General features: G+C 36.4%; 1 protein-coding gene across 2 annotated transcripts in view; it reads left to right on the plus strand.

The window, feature by feature from the left end:
- Positions 1-930: 930 nt before the first annotated feature.
- Positions 931-19821, plus strand: part of SLAIN2 (SLAIN motif family member 2) — a 60430-nt gene continuing 41539 nt past the window's right edge. Inside the window, exon 1 of one of the 2 annotated variants that reach the window (XM_081303949.1) lies at positions 931-2107. In XM_081303949.1, the coding sequence (XP_081160075.1) occupies positions 1719-2107 (389 nt within the window). In that variant the 5' untranslated portion in view covers positions 931-1718. The remainder of the gene's footprint in view (positions 2108-19821) is intronic. The other variant, XM_081303950.1, reaches the window with a different exon arrangement.

A 19821-nucleotide genomic window follows, 5' to 3' on the forward strand; every position in this document is an offset into this window, starting at 1 on the left:
TTATTTTTTTTGCTATGAATAAACATCATCTGGTTCTTGGCCTGTTGGAACTTAACATTCTATTGACTTTCAACAAACCATTTACTGAACAGTCCACTGTGTCAGACATGGTACTAGACATGGCGAGAAAAAAATGAAAGGTTCCTTTTAACCAGATGCAATCAGAAACAAACGAGAGATTTTTATTTTTAAAAAAGTGCAAACATTTATAGAAAACTATTGACCAGGTAGTGCCTAAGTAAGCAAAATAACTAGTTCCTTGTTGCATTATTAGGAAGAGGTTTCCTGGATGGATGAGCATAAGTTTTAAGAAAATGAATTAGATTTGGAAAATAGAATATTCTAGACAAGTAAAACAGTGCAGAAAGGTGTATAAGAGTCCTGTCATATGATTCCACACCCAGGTGTAATAGGTCTGGATCGTTAGCGAAGGGTGGAGGAGGCAATTGGAGGAGAGCTGCAAAAACAAGCCAAGTAGTTCACTATTGACATTTGAGGAGCAGCGAACGTAATGGAAACAAAGCGTTTTTGTTTGGTTTTGCTGCCACCAGTATGTACTACAAACGGGTACTACCGAGAGACAGATTTTTTTACATTCATATGTCACCATGTTTCTTACGTACTTTCAATACACAACTTTTAAAAACGTTTAGGACACATTCTGGAAGTTTTTCAGGAGAAAACTGTCCAAAGAGCAGAAGTGTGCATCAATTTGGGTTCAAAGGCGAGGAGAAAAGCGGCTTTCCATTCCCTGCTTCCGTGCCAGTGTGTTGTAAACTTTTACGAAAAACGGTTTTAACAGACGATATAATGCCTTTAAAAGTGCTTATCACAGTGTCTGGCCCATAGTATGCACTCAGCAAATTACGGTTATTATTTGGACCTCAGACCTCTCTTGTCCATTTGGGATTCAGGTTTCTCGTTTTCAGGGGGAAGAACGGGACGCAGATGGTGTCCGGGGCTCCTGCCAACCTTGACAATCTCCGATTTCAAGTAGACACCAACTAAACATCTGCAGGACAAAGTAAATTCTCTCCACAGGGTGGGGCTGGGCACCCATCCAAGGACCCAAGTCGGAGCAGGACGGGCCCCCGAGTCCTACAAACCGTTTTGGTGGGTGAAAATATACTGCACATCCCTCTGCTAAGACCAACAGGCGGGCTGAGAGAGCGGGTCTCCGACCCGCCGGGGACCAGCTCCCCTCCTCAGCTCGGGGCGGGGCTGGACGCACGACCGGCTCTCCAGAGCCCACCGGGCCGGGTCCCACCTTCGCGGACGCTCCCGCCACGCCCCTTCCGGGCGAAGCACCGCCCCTCTTGCCCACGGTCGTCTCGCCGGCCCCGCCCACGACCCCTCCCCGCCGCGAGCTCGGCTCCTGGTCCTTTCAGCGCCAGCCGGCGGACACGTCCACCGCCGACGCTCTGAGGTCACCGACAGAGCCGGACTGCGGGGGGCGGAGGGACGGAGGGAAGATGGCGGCAGAGGCCGGATATTGGCGCCGCCTCCCCCAATCCCGGAGCCGGCGCAGATGAGGCGGCTCGGCTGGGGCCAGCGGCGCTTCGGAACCCGAGCTGGGGGGACCCTGGCGGTGGGGCCTGTCCCTGCTCTATGCCGGCGCCTCGGCTAGAGTGAGCGGCGGCAGCGGCGGCGACACCTCTTTCCTCCGGCCGGTTCCCTGTGGCTGTGAGTCCGAGCGGGTGGCCGGCGGCGGGGTCGGGATGGAGGACGTTAACTCCAACGTGAACGCGGACCAGGAGGTGCGGAAGCTGCAGGAGCTGGTGAAGAAGCTGGAGAAGCAGAACGAGCAGCTGAGGAGCCGCTCGGGGGCCGTGCAGGGCGCAGGCCCCCTTGGGCCCGGCAGCCCGGTTCGGGCCGGCGTGTCCACTCCCTCCTCTGGCTCGGCGTCCCCTCGGGGCTTCCCTTTGGGCCTCAGCGCCAAGTCGGGCAGCGGGGCCGGATCGGGACCGAGACGGACGAGTAGTGAGGAGCTGCGGGACGCGACCTCCTTGCTGGCATCTGGCGAGGGCGGCTTGCTGGACGAGGTGGAGCCGCTGCGGCCCGACGAACTGGAGCGCCTGTCAGGCTGGGAGGAGGAAGAGGAGAGCTGGTGAGCGCGGGGCTCCGGCCGGGGCTGGGCGGGGACCGGCCGTGGGCGGAGGAGCGTCCTGCGAGGGTCCCTCCGGTAGGACGCCGCGCTTTGTGTAGCAGGGTCCTTCTCTGCAGGAGACTAGTGGTTTTCTTGCTTTGGCTACTGGAAGGTCAGCTAGGGTTGGGGATTCGAGGTGTGCGCAAGGAAAGAGGCATGCAGCCAGCTCTTCTCTGGGTGGTGAACCCTCTGGGGTTGCTTTACTCAGGTGGGGTCTATGGGTTGGCTCACCTTGAGTAGGTCTGCGCGCTTGGAGGAGTCGGAGAAGGGAAGCTGCTTCCACGGAAGGAATCCTGCTTTGTGTGAATATACCAGCTTTCGGATGGTGGCCTGGGCATTTGAGATGTCAGGGAGGGGTCTGCTTGTTGAGGTATCACCATATGGGGTGGGGGGAGGGTTCACCAGAGTCGTCTTCTGTGTCAGTGTAGTGGTCAGTGTTCTGGGCCAGTGAGGTGGGTGAAATGGGCATATTTCTGGTGGAGATGGGGAAGCCATGTGAATCAGCACTGCCCTTTGGGCAGTGGGGTAAAGCTTGCTTTGTGTGAAGAGGGCAGAGGATGGTGATGCTTTGTGTGAAGAGTCAAGGGTAGAACAAGAGCAACTGGCTCTCAAATTTTAAAGAATTGGATCTGGCATTTTTTTGAGTTGTGGAGCGACAGTTATCAAACCCAGTTTTCATTTCCGTGTTATCCTAGGGGCAGAGAAAAAGAGCCCTACTTATAAATATCTAAACCAAAGCTGTATTGTCTTAAGTCACTTCTTGATGAAATTGTGACCCATACCTGAATATCACTTTCATAAATAGAAAGGACATTGCCTAAAGTAGTTGGGACAAATGTTAAGGAGGAGGTATCTTTGGAGTCTTATTGCTGCCTAATACAGATGACTGGGAAATTCTCTCTACTAAATCTTTTTTTTTTTTTTTTAAGTTTTAACTTTTAGTTAATATGTTTCTATTCTTTGTTGAAATTGAAACTTCTAATTTAGAGAAATGGAAATCCCTCACTATATAACAGGGCTGAAACTGGAGTGTTCTGATCTTTGCCTGGATTTAGGCCCTGACTTTGCCACTTACTTGTTGTATGACCTTGGACTTCACTTTAGTACTTTGAACTTCACTTTTTTTCCTGTTTGATGGAGAATATTATAATTGCTTCCTCCATAGAGTTGTGAAGATTGAATGAGATAATTTAGCATTGATCTGGCACGTAGTAAATTCTCCAATACTAGTTACTGTTACCCTTAGGCCTAATAATTGAAATCAAGAAATATTTGGTGAACTGTTCCATGATATCATGGGAAATTCTTAAGTGTTGTTGCCTGTTCATAAAGCAATTTCAGTCATGTTGAGAGTTAAGTTTTAGGCAACTAAATAAGGTAGGATGTATACAGTGAATTTTTGAAAGAATGATAGTTGAACAAGAAGTACTGACAGTGCTCAGAAACTCGGAGGAAAATAATGGTCTAAAGTAGTTGGACAAATGTTAAGGAGGAGGTATCTTTGGAGTCTGAGGGCGGGGAAAGAGTAGGAATGGCATTGTAAGCTCTGACAACTACAAAAGGTATTTGTAACTCCTAGTTAGAAAGATGAATAACAGAGGTACTCTTAAATATATGATGCCAAGCCTTTTATTGTCATGTGATAACAAGTATTATTAGAATTGGCTATGGTAGTGACAGTTTTTCATGTAAGTATAAAATCACATCCTCCCAAAGGAATCCTTAGTATGTACACACTTAAAAAAGAACCTAAAGTCATCCTAATATCACCTGCCCCTTCCAATTGGTGATCATAATGATGCTTGTAATAATGAGGATTAGCTGCACTCATCAGCCCATTTTTAGATTATAATTAGAACACACTGACTACACTTAAAGAAACTGATTAAGTCCTTGAGTACTTTGGTTTCTGAGCATAAGATTTGTTAAGGTAAAGCAAATGTTCTTAAATACTATGCCAGGTGTTTCTTTTGACCAGATGATGGCTCCTTGCTGCTTTAATCTGGCTTGTTATCTTTATATTATAGATATGCTTTTTCTGAAAAGATTTGTGGAAATTAAGAGTTGAAAGTTGGATAAATTATATTAAAAATGCTTTGGAGTATGTTTTATGGGTATAAGTTGGAGGGGGTAGGTATCAGTGCCAGAAGATTCATGAGCCAAAAGAGTTTTTTTCTTGGAAAACCCAAATCCTGCCATCTGTGGATTCTACCAATCACACCATTTTCCCCCTACTTAGAGGAATGTTTTCCCCATATAGATATATATGCCACAAAATGCTAGTCTTGAAAGTGCCAGTAGGCATTTTGGAGAAAAATAACTGTGGGTTCTGGGGTCAAATAAATGTGGGGAAAACTGGATTCAATAAAAATAAACATTTCTTTAATGCTGGACTTCTTTGAGATGCAATTGTACACTGAACACACTAAATCCCTAAGGGATATGTTTTTTTCCTAAACTTAATTGAACTCCCATAGAACTGGTTAGTATGGTATAGACTACATTTTATTTAGGTAACAGAAGTCTACAGCTGTGCCTGTCACACTTTGTGGGGGAGGGTAGGGGATCCAACTTTATAATATGAAATACATTTTACCTCATAACCTAGTACACAAGTTATTAATAACATGAAAGTTGCACAAAACTATGGATACTTTTACTATGAGTGGTACACTCTAATATTTTCTGTTGTCTTCGGTTTCATTGGTGGGAGTAATGCCAGTTACCACTTACTAAACTGATTTTGCACCTCTCACTTTGGAAAACACAGTTGTAGAATAACTCAGAAAAGTCTAGGGAAGGGAACTAACATTTTTGTGCATCACAGTGTTTCAGGCTGTGCCAGGCAGCTTATAAACATTTTTGCATTTAATTTTTATACATTTATAAGTTTGGTATAATTTTCTAGGTAAGAAAAATTAATGTCTTACTCAGCATCAAATAATGCACAGTAAACCATGAAGCCAAAATTAGAATCCAGGTATTTATACACAAAAGCCTATTCTGTTTCTGCCGTATTTTGCTTTTTCCAAGTATGATACCTTTTCACCTGAGTGGCCCCATTGTTTATTTTTTGCTGTTATGGGGATTAAACCTTGGGCCTGTCACAAGTGCTCTGCCACTGAGCTACATCCCCAACCCTTGAGTGGCCCCTTTAAATATTTGAAGACTACTATCATGTCCCCACTGATCTCTTTTCCTCACCACACATTCTGAACACTCTTCTCCAGAGTAAATTTTTCCACTTTGTTTAATAGTTTCTTAAATAATATAATTGTCTGATCCTGTTATGTTTTTCTGAACTCTGGTTGCTCACTCATGGTATCCAGAATTGTACTCAGCATTTTAGGTGATAGTTGACCAGGAGAGTGTGGTGGGTATACCTGGCTTGAGCTAAATGCTATTACTTTTATAATGATGCTGTTATCATATATTTTAAAACTGTTATTCATTGATGGTTTTAACTTCTATTACTTAGGCTTAATATGAGCCAGTACAGTCAACTTCTATCCCACATATCTCATACATAGGTAGTTAAACTAATCTTTTTAACCCTGTTTTTGTGAAATGAAGTTTTTAGTTTAAATATAAGGCTTTCAAATTTCACTTTGTTAGCCTTGATTTAGGCATTTAAAAGTATTTCTAATTTTTTTGGAGTGTTATCTTTATATTTGGTAGGTATGCCTACAGGGTTTCCATTCAAATTGTTAATAAACAATGTTACAATGACAACTGAATTACTATGAAGTGTGCAATTCAATTCCCTCCAAATTAACATCAGTCTATTAATCAACACACATTATGGTTATTCAGTAACTATTTGTCCCATGTATAATTTTCAGGCTTATATGACATTTTGTTTGCATATTATGAAAAATTTTGTCAAGTGCTTTGCTGTAATTAAACCATAATGTGCCTACAGTGAAGTAAAGTTATAAAAATCACAGTTAATTTGTCTTGTTCATGCTGACTGTTTTGGATTTTATGGAATCAGTTTTTCCTCAAAGTCACAAACATTCTATTTAACCCAGTTTTGAATTTTGCAAAGAATCTGTTCTGGAATTTCTAGACATTGCTTATTTTTCCTCTTTAGAAATTATATTTCCTCTGATCTAGACTTTTTTTTTCCCCATGGTGCTGAAGGATGGAACCAGGGCCTTGCATTTACTAAGCAAGCACTCTACCACTGAACTGTATACCAGCATTTCTAATTGATAATGATTCAGTGAAAAAAAATTCTGTTATTTTCCTTCATTCAGAAGAGTAGGCGTAAACCCATTTAAAGCTATATTCTAGCATACTATCACCTTCCTGCAGGTGAACTTCAATTTCCTTTCAAGAATGTTTGCTCTGCACTGTCCACTTGAAAAAGTTTATGGCAGAAAAAAACCCTCAAAAGCTAAAAAAGATATTTCTTCCTCTCCCTGTCATCTAGTATTGTTGCATATTTTGTTCCAGTATTTTAGATTATCCCTTTTTTGTGCTAATGCTATAATTTTTTCCTTGAGTTTTCCATGTCGAGATATAATTTTATACCATAAAACTTACCATTTTAAGGCATATAATTCAGTGACTTTTAGTATATTTGTAAAGTTGTGCAACCATTACCACTAATTCCAGAACATTATTATAATCTCTAAAAGAAACTCCAAACTCAATCATTATTTCCCCCTCTTTCCATCTCCATTTATCTACATTGTGTTTTTTGTTGTTTGTTTTTGGGTTTTGTTTTGTATTGGTGATTGAACTCAGGGCTTTGTGCATGCTAGGTAAATGCTCTACCACTGAGCTACATCCCTAACCCTTTTTAAAATTTTTATTTGGGGACAGAGTCTTGCTAAATTCCTCAGACTGACCTCAAAACTTGGAATCCTATCTCAGCCACCCAAGTATCTGGAATTCCGAGCATGTGCCACCACACCTAGCTCCATTTAACTGCTTTCTGTGTCTACCAAATTGCCTGTTGAGGTCATTTCATATGAATGAAATCATATCTGACCTTTTGTATCTTTATTCTTTCATTTAGCACAGTATTGTCAAGGTTCATCCCTGCTATATCGTGTATAATATTCCATTTTATAGATTTTAGCACATTTTGTTTATTCATCCATTGTTGGACATTTGAATTGCCTCCACCTTTTGGCTATTATGAATAATTCTGTGAATATTTACAAGGTTTTGGGTGAATATATGTTTTCATTTTGGGGGGGTATATTCCTAAGATTGCAGTAACTCCAATTGGTAACTCTATGTTTAACTTTCTGAGAAGTTGCCAGACTGTTTTCCATGGTGTGTCACCATTTTATATTTCCACAAGCTATGTATGAGGGTTCTAGTTTCTCTGCATCTTTGTCAAGACTTGTTATTATCTATCTTTTTTAGTGTAACCATTCTATTAGTATCTCATTTTGGTTCTGAGATCTTAATGACTAAAGATATTGAGCATCTTTTCATGTATTTGTTGGCTATTTTTAATCTCCTCTTTGTATAAATGTCTATTCAAACCCTTTGATCATTTTCTTAACTGGGTTATTTTTATATTGATAAACTGTAAGAGTTCTTTGTACATACTGGATACTAATCCCCTCTGAATGTAATTCGTGAATGTTTTCTCCCTTATTGTGCTACCTTTTCACTTTATTGAGTCCTTTGAAACACAGTTGTTAGTAGTACAAAGTCCAACTTACCTATTTTTTCTTTTGTTATTTGTGCTTTTGATATCATATCTAAGAAATCACCACTTAATCCAAGATAATGAAGATTTACTCTTATATACTAGTTTTATAATTATGGTTTTTACAATTTGGTCTTTGATCCATTTTTTAAAAAAAATATAAATAGCTGCCAGACTTTGTGGCACACTCCTGTAATCCCAGCAGTTTGGGAGCTGAGGCAGGAGGATTGCAAGTTCAGAATCAGCCTCAGCAACTCAGCGAGGCCCCAAACAACTTAGTGAGACCCTTTATCAAAATAAAAAAATTAGAAAAAGAGGCTTGGGATATGACTAAGTGGTAAAAACATCTCTGGGTTCAATCGCTGATACCAAAATAAACAAATAAATAAAAATATATATATACACACACATATATAATAAAACTTACCGTTAACCATTTTAAAATGTATAGTTCAGTGATATTAAGTACATTGACATTGTTGTATAACCATCACCATCATTTCCAGAACTTTTTCTCAAAGTGAAACTCTGAAACTATAAACAGTAACTCCCTGTTTCTCCTGCTTCCAATCCCTGGCAATCACCTTTCTCCTTTCAGTGTCTATTAATTTGCCTACTCCAGACACATGATATAAGTGGAATCATTTATTTAATTTTTGACTGGTTTATTGCTTTGAGTTTAATATTCTCAAGGTTTATTCTTGTTGTAGCATGTAACAGAACTTCCTTTTTGGTTAAGGCTGAATGATAGTTCTCTGTTTAATTTTTACTTTTTCCACAGCAACTACATTTTAGTCATTTTCATGTCCCCAGTTAGTTAAGTGATGATCAGAACAGATTCAGTCCTCATTTCTCCCTCAGTTGTTTTTGAGAAGTTAAATTACTGAGGCAAATCAAGAATTTCTTAGGTGTTCTATTTAGATATACAAGGTAAAGTTTTTAGCAGATGTCTGTCTATATTCTCCCATTATGAATTAAAGAAGAAAATACTGTCTAGGTAGAGTGTTTAATGTTAAAAATTAACTTTAAAATTAACCAAAATAATGACATGACTATTGTTGGTAGGATTACAGATGCATTTTGTTTTAAACTTCTTTGTACATTTTTGTGATTGCCAGTTTTTCTGTTGGGAACATGAATTGCTTTTAGAATGAAAAACAACAACAATAATAAATCCTGTAGATGATATTTAGGTCAGTTTCATCACTCTCTGATCATGTAGGGGCTATAACATAACATGATACATTAAAAGCCATTGCTGTTTTCCTTAGTGGTGAATGAAAAGAATGAATGAAGAAATTTTGGCTCCAATCAGTTTAGACAAGCATTTTTGATAGACTGGAACCTGGGTCACCTAATACACATGATCTTGTGATTCTTTTAGTTTTGTTTTTCACTTTGCATTTTAAACCTGAAATTCCACATGTAACTTAAAAAGTTTGTCAGATTTACTTAAACAAACTATGTAGTTTGTTTTCATGAAAAGATAAATGAAACGTCTTTATTTTCCAGGAATATCAGATAAATTGTAAAACTCATATCCCTAGAGACTTCTGGATCACTGGTTGTGTTATTGCTCCTCATTCTCACCTTTGGGACCATGCTGAGTGCAATTTACTTTCTCCCTCTACTTAAACCATTGCTTCATTGCCTTTCTGCTAGGAACATACCTATAACTTTATTTGTGAATTAATGTGATTTTGACAGATTTTTTTTAAAAAGAGACTATTTGGTTAATACTTTCATTAATATAAGTATTAAGTAATGTCTTAACATAAATACATTGGGTTACCCCTTTTCTTAATATTTGTACTAACCAAAGTACACTACATATTTACTTCTGTTGTGTTAGTTTTTAGTAGCAAAAGTGAACTTATTAAAGTTTGTAGGTCTTAAGACTTTCAGTAATATAAGTTCTTATTTTGTCTATTCCATTTACTCAAAATTATATCCGCTGGGCTCTTTCATTTGGGGATCTAAATTATAGAGAAAATGAACACCTTTAGGAACAAGGTAGCTTATTTAAGAAGAAGCCTTTAAACTACATCTTTAAACTAGAAGTGGCTCAAAAATGCAAAACAGTTTGCTTTGATCTGGGAAAAGCCTTAAATTCTGGAATAAAGGTGAACTTTTTTTAAGTTAAAGGACTGACATGAAATTTGAAAATATCTGGAAAGATAAGAAGAAGCAGGGAATATTTAGTTAAAAATTAGAGATATAGGACTGGGAGTATAGCTCAGTAGTATAGCACTTACTTAGTAGGCATAAGGTCCTGGGTTCAGTCCCTAGCACCACATACAGAAAAAATAGATTCAGATCTCACGACGATGACATATCAGTCCATCTTTACTTTGCAGTTTCCTAGAAGGAAACCTCTTGCACATAGACTTCCACCACTTCATTCAATAGCTTCTGTTCATATCTCTGTTAGAGAATAAAAGAGCACCTGGATCATGTGTGACTGTTGGGTTATTTTGTTTGAAAAGTGTGAACAAGAAGCAGGAGTGGGCCAGGCTGAATCTGTAGTGACCAAAGACTGATAAGGGGAGGAATTAGATTTAATTGGTGCTATCAAGTTAGTGAAAAGGTTTTTAGTATATATTTGATACTAATCAGTACCTCATTTGATAATTATAATGAAATTAGATTGTATATCTTTGTTAATATCTATTTAGAAGCTGTACGAAGAATATAGTTCAGTAATTTGAGGATGTGGATATATCTTTTGAATGGACCTGCTCATTTCCCATCTTAGATAATGGATCTTACACTGACTTGCCACAATGAAAATTTTGTTTACCACTGGTTATCCTTAGGTCAGTGCTGATGTGGAGAGTATTCTAAAACAAAACCTCAAATGGATGAATCTTAGAAACCCAAATCTAGAGATTTGATATGCAGGTACTGTAAGTCTTCTTGATGGCAGTGTAACCTGTGAGGGAAAGAAGTTAACAACCTCTATGTGAGATGTGATAATTTTAGTTTTATCTTAGTTCATCTTTGAATTCCTGTCTAAAACCATGTGTGGCAAGTGGTAGCTGGTACATAAATATTTGTTTAAATAACTGAGTGAAGCATGATTCTGAGCTTTCAAGATGAATAGAGTTTAGAGACAGAATGAACACAAGAGTTCAATTGTCTCTGAAACCAATAAAATAAAAGTTCATAAAAGAAAAATTTATATGGATGTGAATGTGAGAGCTGGGATTTTGGATTTGGGTACAGATGAAAGAGTATTTCTTGCTGAAGATCAGAGTCAAAAAGCATAGGGGAAAAAGTAAATATTAAAAATTTGAGTAGGATAGAGAGAAGGCCTTTAAAGACACTTATCCAGAGTGGAATTTGTTAAAGAATAAGTAATAAAATTGAAAATATGTATAATTATTGTATTCCAATAAAAAATTTAGAAAAGTTTTTTAAAGAAATAAAGTTGAATAATTGCATTGGAGTCCATACTGTGGATGGCTTGTGAAATCTAGGAAGGTTGGGGTGGGTCTTGGAGGAGATTTCAGTATTCAAATGCTCTTAACAAAATGGTGTTTTGGCTGTCTTTGAGCTGGTGATCCTGGATCCTCCTGCCTAAGCCCCTGGATCCACTGGGATTACAGGCGTTATCCTGGTTTTTTATTCAATGTTAATTCAGATGCAAATATTTGAACATCTGTAAGTGCATCAGAGATTATATAGTGATCTTTGAAGATATAGTTTCTGATCTTTTGCTTTTAATGTATCATAGTCAGTGAATGGGTAGAGAGCCATGATTTTGAAGTATTAAAATCTGATTATTTTCTTTGGCCTGTAAAAAAAAAAAATTTCCACAGCAATCTCAAATTATTTCCATAATCATTTAAATGTAACTTGTTTTAACATTATATAAAGATAGATCTTTGTTGTCCTTCAGTAGTCTATTTTCAGTTGACTACACTATGAAAAGTAATTCCTATAGTTATATAAAGTCATCAAATTAACTACAGTCTTCTTTCCTATTTCCATCATTTAATTATATGTGTGCTAAATATGCATGCATAGAAAAGTCAGGAGAGACTTACTCCAAACTATAAGTAGCTTTGGGAGTACTTTGGTAAGGGGAAGAGGTATTACTTTTTAATTATACTTCTATATTACTGAAAGTTGTTATACTTTATATAAAATATAGTTATATTCTGTTTATGTAGATTTGTGTGCCACACGTGTGTGTGACTTGTCAGCTTCATATTTGAATCTTAATTACATTTCAATATTTAATATGGTGTTTGGTTCCTTTGTAATAATTATGCTAGGGGGAAAAGTGGTATTTTGAAAGACCAATTCATTTCTAAACAATTTTAACAGTTTTATTCACATGTAACTTACATACCATAAGAGAAACCTGTTTAAAGTGTACTTTTTTTAGTGTTCAGTGATTTCCACTATATTTACAGAATTATGTGACCATACTATAATTTAGTTATAGCATATTTTCAACATCCCCAAAAGAAATCTTGTACTTATTAGTAGTTACTTCTCATTCTAGCCCCTTTCCCATGTCTAAACAACCATGAATCTATTTTTTTTCTGATAGATTTGCCTATTCTAGACATTGCATATATACAGATCATATAATATGTGGCATTTTGTGACTGATTTCTTTCATTTAGCATAATGTCCATGTTGTAGTATTTTTATTGCTTCTAACACATTTTAAAGTGTCTTTTTCTAATTATGAATACTGTTTTAGTCAGCTTTTTTGTTACTGTGACCAAAAGACCTGACAAGAACAACATAGAGGAGGAAAAATTGGGGGCTGGCAGTTTCAGAGGTCTCAGTCCATAAAGACCGATTCTACTCCTGTGGGCCCAAGGTGAGGCAGAACATTATGGTGGAATAATGTGGTGGAGGAAAGCAGCTCAGGACATGGCAACAAGGAAGTAGATAGAGGGCTTAAAGGCATGTCCCTCAGACACCTAACCTCTTTTAGCCACACAGTACCTACCTGTAGTTACCACCCAATTAATCCATTCAAGTGGATTAATGCACTGATTGGGGTAAGGCTCTCATAACCTGATCATTTCACCTCTAAATTTTTATACATTGTCTTACACATGAACTTTTGGGGGACACCTCATATCTAAACCATAACAAAATGCCAACTCAAAAAATTTGAATAGGACAAAAATGAATAAAGTATAAAATAAGTCCCTTAAGGTTAGAATGGGGCTTGGGGTGAAATTTCCTTTTTTATAGGGTATATCTAAGTGGCTACAAAGATGCTTTGAACACTGGTTCAGTATGTTGTACTTAATGGGGAACTTAACAGTCTTACTAGAGATATTCAAGGAAGGTTTTCTTGAAGAATTGACACTTAAGCTGAGACTCAGTAGAAAGTAGAAATGAGCTGTTAAAATTGAGCAGAGAAAGATGAGGTTAGCAGAGGGGACTTGAACTTGGTTTAAGCTAGAGGAACAACATGTACAAATAACCTAGCAGCAAAAGTTATTGGGCTTTCCAGGAATCAAAATTGGTTCTGTATGGATGTTATTTAGATTTGGGTGGTGGAAGAAGGTAAGAAATGAAGCTAAAGGAATAAATGCTGTAACAGATAATTTGTAGGGTCTCAAGGTTGGTGGGAACCATTTTTTGGAGAAACTCTCCAAGGGGAGAAAGAAACTGACAGAATTTTTAGTATTAATAGAGTCAGATTTGTAATTTATAAAACATTTTGTCTGCAGTGTATAGAATGGATGGAAAAAGAGTATAACCAGAAATTTTCAAATTTAAGAAAATATTTTTCTTTTTCAAATTGTTTTGGCCATTCTTTGGCCTTAGCATTTTCATATAAATTTTAGGATCAACTTATCAATTTCTAAAAATACCTGCTGAACTTATATATACATAGATTTTTTTTTAAGTTGTTAATGGTCCTTTTATTTATTTACATGCGGTGCTGAGAATGGAACCTAGTGAGTCAAACATGCTATGCAAGCGCTTTACCACTCAGCTACAACCCCAGTCCACCTGCTGAAATTTTCTAGGGATTTTATTAGTTTGGAGGAATAAATATCTTGACAATATTGAGATTTCAGGTCTATAAACATGCAATGTTTTATAGTTGCATTGCACATTTTACATTTGTTAAATTTATTTCTAAGTATTTTATTCTTTTTGATGCTATTTTGTTGAGTTGTTTATTTTATATTCAGATTCTTCATTGATAGTATGTAGAAATACAGTTGATTTTTTGCTTAGTATCTTGTATCTTGTGAACTTGCTAAACAAATATGTTACAGTAGTTTTATACTACTTTTTTGATAGATTTCTTCAAAGGATTTTCTGTATAGTGAAACATGTTAACTGCAAATGAAAATTTAGTTTTATTTTTTCTTTTCAACCTATATGTCTTTCTTACCTTACTGAATAGACACTACAGTATGGCATTTAATAGAAGTAATGAAAGTGCCTATTCTTACTTTATTCCCAGTTTGGAGAGAAAGCATTTAGACTTTCACTTACAGACCTGATTTTCTAAAAGAGTTTGTGTAGGATTGGCTCTTTTTTTCTTTAATAGTTGATATCATTAATAAGTGAGAACACCTGGCTGGACCTTTATGGGAAGATTTTTAAATTTTTAATTTAATATTACCTTATAAGTGTACCAGATTCTGTATTTCTCCTAGACTCTTGTTTGGTAGCTGTGTCTTTCTAGAATTTGTCAGATAAAACAGACAAGTTTTTTTATAAACTTAAAATTGTTTATAATATTTCCTTATAATTATTTTAACATACCAATTACCCCTTCTCCTCCTCCCCCACCCCACCTCCCCATGCCTAGAGTTTATAATTTGTGGGGTTTTTGGTCTTTTTTCTAGGTCAATCTAAAAATCTATTCTATATAAGTTTGTTTTTTCCTTTCTAAAGAACCAACTTTGGGGCTAGGGTAGTGGCTCACAGGTAGAGCGCTTGCCTAACATGCATGAGGCATTGGGTTTGGTCCTCAGCACCACATTAAAAAAAAAAAAAAATAATAATAATAATAATAATAATAATAATAATGGTATTGTGTCAACCTACAACTAAAAAATAACTTTTTTAAAAACAAAAATACAAAAGAACCAACTTTGGGCTGAGTGCTCTGGTATACACCACAATCCCAGCAGCTTGAAGCCTGAGGCAGGAGGATCCTGAGTTCAAAGGCAGTCTCAAGTCTCAGCCACTTAGCAAGGCACTAAGCAACTCAGGGAGATTCTCTAAATAAAATACAAAAAAGGGCTGGGGATGTGGCTCAGTGGTTGAGTGCCCCTGGGTTCAATCCCCAGTACAGAAACAAACAAACAAACAAAAAAACAACTTTGGTTCAATCTTTTTTTGTACATTGTATTTCTATTTTCTGTTTCTTTATAATTTCCTCCCGATTGCTTTGGGTTGAATTTTGTTTTTAGATCTTAAAGCTTGGGTTATTGATTTTAGACCTACTTTCTTTACTAATAGATTTCTTCAAATTGTAAAATTTCCTGAAAGCACTCCTTTAGCTTCTTCATATAGGTATATTGTGTTTTTGTTTTTACTTAATTCAGATATTTTCTAATTTCCCTCATGATATCATATTCTTTGACCTATGATCATTTGTAATTATATTGCTTAATCTTTAAATTATTTAGAATTTACCAAATTTCTTTCTGTTGTTGATTTCTAATTTAATTCCATTTTGATTGGAACATAATACTTTGATGAATTTCAATATTTTGAAATTCAGTAAGACTATGGTTTATACTAGAGAATGTTCCCTGTGTACTTAAAAAAATGTGTATCTTTTGTTAGGTGTAATGTCCCATAAATATTAGATAAAGCTCATAAATAATGTTCAAATCTTCTCTATCCTTACTATTTTTTTAAAAACATTTTTTAGTTGTAGTTGGACACAATATCTTTATTTTGTTTTTATGTGGTGCTGAGCCTTGCACATGCTAGGTGAGTGCTCTACCGCTGAGCCACATCCCTAGCCCCACTTTTTTCTTGTAGTTCCTTTTTTTTAGTTATTGATGGTGGACTATTGAAAATTTCAAACAAAATTTCTGGATTTTCTATATTTTTTTCACTTCTGTTAGGTGTTTTTACATTTCTAATTGCTGTATTCTCTCTCTGTTTTGAAATGTCTGTGTCTAATAATATTATTTATTGTCTGTTTTGTTAACATAACCATTCTACCTCTATTATGGTTGCTATTTGCATGGCTTTTTTCCCCATCCTTTTACTTTCAACCTATATGTGACTTTGAATCTAAGATGTTTCTTTTGTAGACAAAATGTCATTGGATCTTATTTTTTTAATCCAGTCTGACTATTTTTTGAGTAGAGTGCTTAGCCCATACACATTTAATATGATTGTTCATATGGTCTGTTTTATGGCTGTCATTTTGCTGTTTTTTTTTTTTAATTAATTGTTTCTGTTCTTTGTTCTTCTTTAACTGTGTTCTCATTATGAAGAGTCGTTTCCAGTCACATTCTGAACATATTTCTTCATTTTTTTTTTTTTTTTTAGCAAACAGTGACCTTACAATGTTATGTGTAGATCTAGATTGGGGTGAATTTTCGCCTTCCTGCAAGATCCTGCCAATACTACCTGAGCAAAAGTGAGCACTGGCTCACATCACCTCCTCACAGACAGGATGTAACATCAGCTGCTTTTCAGGACTCACTGATGGGTGAGGGTAGGGAATGGGGAAACAACATGCCCTACTTCCAAATGCCTTCTTTGTGCACATGGAGTCTCAGCTCCCCGCTGTAGCTCTATGACTTAATTGTAATAGTAATAGAATAATGAGGTAATGTTTCAAGTTTTTTAGGCAAGTGAAAACTTGATATGAACCAGTAGAATTATATGAGTCATCAGTAAACTGCCTTTGTCTATCAGAAGTATGTCGCTTAAACCATACATTAGGTTTTAAGAAATGCAAAACGGTCAGTGAAAAAAAAATTTTTTTAGTAGGCAAAATGGTTACTTTGAAGAAGTCTGTGTGTTTCAAAGACATAAGCAAAGAAGATGACATGTATAGTGGTTGCAAATATTTTTATTTGGAATTTTTCTTAAAATTCAGAGACATAATTTTTTCTTCTTAAAGACAGATCCAGTTACATGAACAGCCCAGCTCATGTGTCTTCTGGCAGGTTTAGAAATACTTTGAAACCTCAACCAAAGATTTCCTGACCAAAGAATAATTTTATGCCAACATTATGTGGCACATTCACTTCTATACTTGGAGTAGTGTTGGGAACACTGAAATAAGAAGGGAGAGTGATAGAGATGGTTGGTGTATCAGGGATTGTTGAGTCATTCTCCTTTTCATCATTGTAGGAATGAAAAATCGCTCCAGTCACTTCCATCTACTGGCGGAGGAGAAGCATTCTCTAGTCCCAATTTGGGGAGGAAATATAGGAAAGGGCAGAAAGGTAGTTTATCAAGGTAGGATGTGGTGACAGATTATTGCTGAGGATAGGAAGTAAAAAAAAAAAAAAAAAAATTGGGAAATCCAAAATTCCTTGTAAGTTTTTAGCTTTTGTAACTGAAAGAATTATAATACTATTGACAAAAACAGGAAAGATGCTACAGGAGATTCATGGTCATGATGCTGTTTTAATTTGATTTTGAATTATTCATGTTTTATTCATTTAGTTTATAGTAGTTTCTGTGTTTTTAAAGATCCTAAAAGCACTTTGTAACTTTCCAAAAGCAGTTTTATAAAGATATAATTTATAGTACATAAAATTTGCCCACACTTGTATACTACAAAATTCAGAGAATTGTATAATTCAATTAATTTAGTATATTCACAACCATCAAATCATTGCCATATCCATACTATACCATCTAATTTTAGAATGTTTATATCACCCTAAAAAGAAACCCCATACCCGCCTCTAGCCCCGGGTAACCATTGATCTATTTGCTTCTCCATATCCTTTTCTAGACATTCATATAAATGGAATATTAAGATGTGGGAATTGTGGCTTTTTTGTGTCTGGCTTCTTTCACTGAGCTTAATATTTTTGAGGCTTGTTCTTTGCACTTTTGAACATGAGTTTTGTAGCTAACAATAAATGACATATGCACTAGACATGAGTCATGTAGGTAAATTATATAAAAAACCAGCCAGTGTAGGGGGAATCTTTCTTAAAAATTGAAAGTATTTAGCTCCTCCTCTTGCCTCCTAGACTAGACTTGACAATGTGCCTGTATTAGGGAGTTAGTCATGTACTACTGAAAACAGCAAAACTGTTGTAAAGACAGATTTTTCCTCCTAGTTCTAATAATGAAAATGGAGAAATTTAGTACATTGTAAGAATGCCTCATGTGGGTTCATTTAGCACTTGAGTTTGAATAGTGTCAGGTTTGGTGGCACAAGCCTGTAATCCCAGAGACTTGGGAGATTGATGCAGGAAAATGGTAAATTTGAAGTCAGCCCAGACAATTTAGCAAGACCCAATCTCAGAAAAAAAAAAAAAAGGTCTGGGCATGTCCCAGATCGCCCCTGGGTTCAATCCCCAGTACCAGGAAAAAAAAAAAATGGTGATAAGATAAAGTGATTTTATTAAGTTTATTATGCATCTATAGAGGTTGACTTTGTTGTATGTTTGCTAATATAAAGTATCAGTATATAACAGTTATAGTAATTTTTAAAGATTAGATGCTGAGATAGAGATCTGTCATGGAATGTTGACAGTATTTAGATTGGAAAGAAAACCCCATTAGTTTCATTTTGAATTTTTAGTGAGTTATTTATTGAGATTCTATTTCAATATCCTTGTCCAAATGAATATGGATTGTGGACTAAAGAAATTATCATTTACTGCATTAGTCTTGATTATCTTGATCAAGCCGAGTAAGAATAGACCTAACTTATAAAGAAGAGAGAAGGGATGGAAAAGGTACCACATATTGCTACTAAAAATAATTTGTCTATTCTGCTACTGTAAAGATATATTTATTTGGGCTGGGGCTGGGGCTCAGTGGCAGAGCGCTTGCCTAGCATGTGTGAGGCACTGGGTTCGATCCTCAGCACCACATAAAAATAAATAAATAAAATAAAGGTATTGTGTCCATCTACAACTAAAAAATATTTAAAAAGAGAGATGTAATTATTTAAATATTTATACTAGACCAGCACTTTGTGTTATTGCCCTAATTTGATTAATGTAACATGTAAATTATTAGCTCCTTGTCTTATTGACATATCAAACTGTAAATATATCAAAGCATAATTGTTTACTTCATAAATATCACTTAAAATATCTTAATTTGAAAACCACCCTGGTTAGATAGTAAATAACTATTCACATTTTTATGTGGAGTCACATTTGAAATAATTAACAATCAACATAATCTAGACTAATCTGAGTAAAAACTATAAAGTAGGAAATTCAAGTATATCTCTCTCCTATATCTTCTGCTCACTTTTCCCCTTTGGTACATCTTTCCCAGGGGTTTATTAAATACTGTCCTTTTCTTTCATAGTAAGTTGATTTACATTAAGTTACTAAGGTTTTAACACTTGTCTTTCCAGATGTACTATTGTTTGAAAAGAAGATTAACAACTATTATGGTAGATTTTTCTATGAACTTGTGGGGGGAAGGGAGATGGAAAGCAGAGAGCAAAGTCTTTAGCTCCTCCTTTTGCCTCCTAGACTAGACTTGATGATGTCCCTGTATTAGAGAGTTAGTCATGTACTACTGAAAACAGAATAAACTGTTGTAAAGACAGATGTTTCTTCCTAGTTCTAATAATGAAAATAGAGAAATTTAGTACATTGTAGGAATGCCTCATGTGGGTTCATTTAGCACTTGAGTTTGGCATTCTGTTGATCATTATGGTATCATTTTCTTCTTGTGCACTAAATAAATATGGGTGACTTTAAACATACTCCTTTACTTTTACTCCCTCCTGCCATTTAAATATGACATTTACCAGTAAATGGATGGAGAATGCCATCTAAGTGAAATGGGCTAGAATTAGAAAGTCAAGAATCAAATG

Source organism: Spermophilus citellus (assembly GCF_964194105.1).
Source record: "Spermophilus citellus genome assembly, chromosome: 8".
NCBI lineage: Eukaryota > Metazoa > Chordata > Mammalia > Rodentia > Sciuridae > Spermophilus > Spermophilus citellus.